This window comes from Triticum dicoccoides, chromosome 4A (genome assembly GCF_002162155.2).
Source record: "Triticum dicoccoides isolate Atlit2015 ecotype Zavitan chromosome 4A, WEW_v2.0, whole genome shotgun sequence".
Classification (NCBI taxonomy): Eukaryota; Viridiplantae; Streptophyta; class Magnoliopsida; order Poales; family Poaceae; genus Triticum; species Triticum dicoccoides.
The window spans coordinates 560,922,716-560,925,368 of NC_041386.1; the positions used below are offsets into that span (position 1 = coordinate 560,922,716).

General features: G+C 55.5%; 1 protein-coding gene across 1 annotated transcript; it reads left to right on the top strand.

The window, feature by feature from the left end:
* Positions 1 to 927: 927 nt before the first annotated feature.
* LOC119286762 (STS14 protein-like) lies at positions 928 to 2,198 on the top strand. Its single transcript, XM_037566208.1, has one exon. It carries the CDS (start codon positions 1,240 to 1,242, stop codon positions 1,795 to 1,797), a length of 558 nt encoding a protein of 185 aa, XP_037422105.1. The 5' UTR covers positions 928 to 1,239; the 3' UTR covers positions 1,798 to 2,198.
* Positions 2,199 to 2,653: the final 455 nt, after the last annotated feature.

Consider the following 2,653-nt stretch of genomic DNA (forward strand, 5'->3'; position numbering starts at 1 on the left):
TCCATGTCGACGGTGCTGTTTTTAGTAACAGAGGCGGTTCTGCGGCTGCAGTGTGTCGAGATGATGCAGGGAACTATCTTGGAAGCTCGTCGCTGGTGATTGAAGGCCAAACCGATCCGGCAACGCTCGAAGCAATCGCGTGCAGGGAGGCGCTGGCCTTGGCGGAAGATCTGCTGCTCCATGACTTCATCATATCATCGGATTGCAAGCAGGTGGTAGAGGATATTAACAGAGGAAATCAGGGGCGATATGGCTCAGTCATCACAGAAATTAGACTTAGACTCTTGAATTTTGATTGTAATTTTATTTTTGAAGGCCGAGCCACTAATGGCGAAGCACATAGTTTAGCTAAGCACTTTTTTTCTCTCGGTCTGGGACGCCATACTTGGTTGTTAAGTCCCCATGATCCGAATTGTATCCTACTACATGTGGATTATCATCAATAAAACTTAGTTTTATCCTTAAAAAGAAGAAGCAGTGATCCGAACTCCCCCTACAAAAAACAAAAGCACTGATCTGTACTAAGTAGACAGTAGCACGGTCTAGCAAGTTGCCTAATCGAATAACCTCACTATTTTCTGCATGCATCTTCACAGTGCCCGCCGAATCGTCCTCGATGAGAATCACTTGGTCTTGGATCTATCCGCGCCTCTTCGTGACTACTGCGTATCTGTTTCCCCGACGTGCACAATCCCCATTGCTGGCCCCAACAGCTCAGCTCAGGTCACGCAGCCGATCGCCGCGCCCCTCACGCGCTCGGCACCGACCCGGTTGCGTTGCGTCCGTCCAAGCCTGGGGACGCCGTGCTGATCTGGATCTCGACACGGGAAAAACCGCATCAGATGCCGCGCGGGGCACTGACACGCACCCACAGGCCACAGGTGACGGACCCAACAACCCCCCGGATCTCGCCAGGTTCCCCGCTCCTCCCTCCACTTGCGGGCCGCGGGGCGGGATCGAGCCGGGACGGCGCACGCCATGCACCCGTACACGAGCTGTGGCGTCGCGTCGAGCCCCCAACATCAACGAGTGTACAAGTGAGCCATCGCCGACGCACCAGCGAACCAGCGGCTGCCGCGTAGCCATCGCTCGCCGCTGCCGGCTCCCGCTGAGCTTCTTAACTCGCTAGCTGACAACCCCTCGCGCGCACACTCCACTGTCCACTCGCTCGCTCACGCTCAGTGCTCTCACTTCACTGCCCACTGCTCGCCATTACTGGGCTCACCCACCCCAGATCTCATGGCTCCCCAGCGCCGCCACCACGCGGCGTGCCTCCTCGTCCTCCTCGCGCTGTGCGCCCCGCCGGCCCACGGCGGCCGCGCGCTGCCGGCCAGGGTCAGCAAGGCGCAGGCGGCGGCGGCGGCGGCCAACGCGACGGCGACGGCGGACGAGTTCCTGGCGCCGCACAACAAGGCGCGCGCGGTGGTCGGCGTGGCCGCGCTGCGGTGGAGCGCGGACCTGACGGCGGCGGCGGCGTGGACCGCGTCCCAGCAGCAGAAGCAGAAGAACTGCGCGTTCGCGGACATGGGCGCCAGCCCCTACGGCGCGAACCAGGGGTGGGCGAGCTACCGCGCGCGCCCGGCCGAGGTGGTGGCCTCCTGGGTGGCGCAGGGCAAGTACTACACCCACGCCAACAACTCCTGCGCCGCCGGCCAGCAGTGCGGCACCTACACGCAGGTGGTCTGGCGCCGCACCGCCGAGGTCGGCTGCGCGCAGGCCAGCTGCGCCTCCGGCGCCACGCTCACGCTCTGCCTCTACAACCCGCACGGCAACGTCAAGGGCGAGAGCCCCTACTAGCGGGCGGCCGGCGTGTCGGGCTGGTGGCGGCGCCTCTTGCGTTGGGGACGTCGCCGCCGGCGCCGGAGCATCGATCGTCGTTAGAGTTACAAGTACGATCTACCAGCTTCGTGTCTCTGGTTCAGTTAAGGATGATTTGTGTTGCGAACTTGTGGTGCCTAAAATAACTACTGCTTAGATATAAGAAACTCATGCGGTGGCGTGCCTAGCATATTGTGTGGAAAATGAACTTGTCATGTTCTCGGCGAGTCCCGACTTCCGAGGGTGAACTTGTTATCGGACAAGAAAATTGTTCTCGGTGGGTTGGTTTCATGGCATCTACGCATGGCAGTCACCAGACTCACCACATTTGTTTGCACTTGGAGACGTGCATTTTTAATGAATATGCAGACATGAACTAAGTTGAAAATGGTACTCCCTTCACAAATATAAGATGTTCTAACTTTTTTTTCTAGACCAGATGTATATAAATGTATTTTAGTGTTTTTTATGAGGACACATTTTAGTGTATTTGTTCACTCATTTCAATCCGTATGTAGTTTAAATTGAAATATCCAAAACATTTTAGGGAGTACTATTCTCATGTAAAGTCTCCTTCCCTTTCTCGTCTCGACTTATCATCTTAGGTAATTTTTTGGACGAGGACAGGCCAAAATTTTGGGATTAGTAACAGCACTAGTTGGGGAGTTGGCATCTAATCTGGTCTTGTTCTGAAAGATTTGTGATATCAAACACCAAATTGTTTGGTCACGTCAGTCCTCACATAGATAATATCCCATTCGGATGGATTGACATCGGTCTTAGAGCATCTCCAACATATGCTCAATAATTAATTTCTAATGGCAAATGATTAGCA

What these genes read in the sequence shown, in the direction of transcription:
- LOC119286762 (XM_037566208.1), top strand. Translation starts at nt 1,240, where the DNA reads ATGGCTCCCCAGCGCCGCCACCACGCGGCGTGCCTCCTCGTCCTCCTC.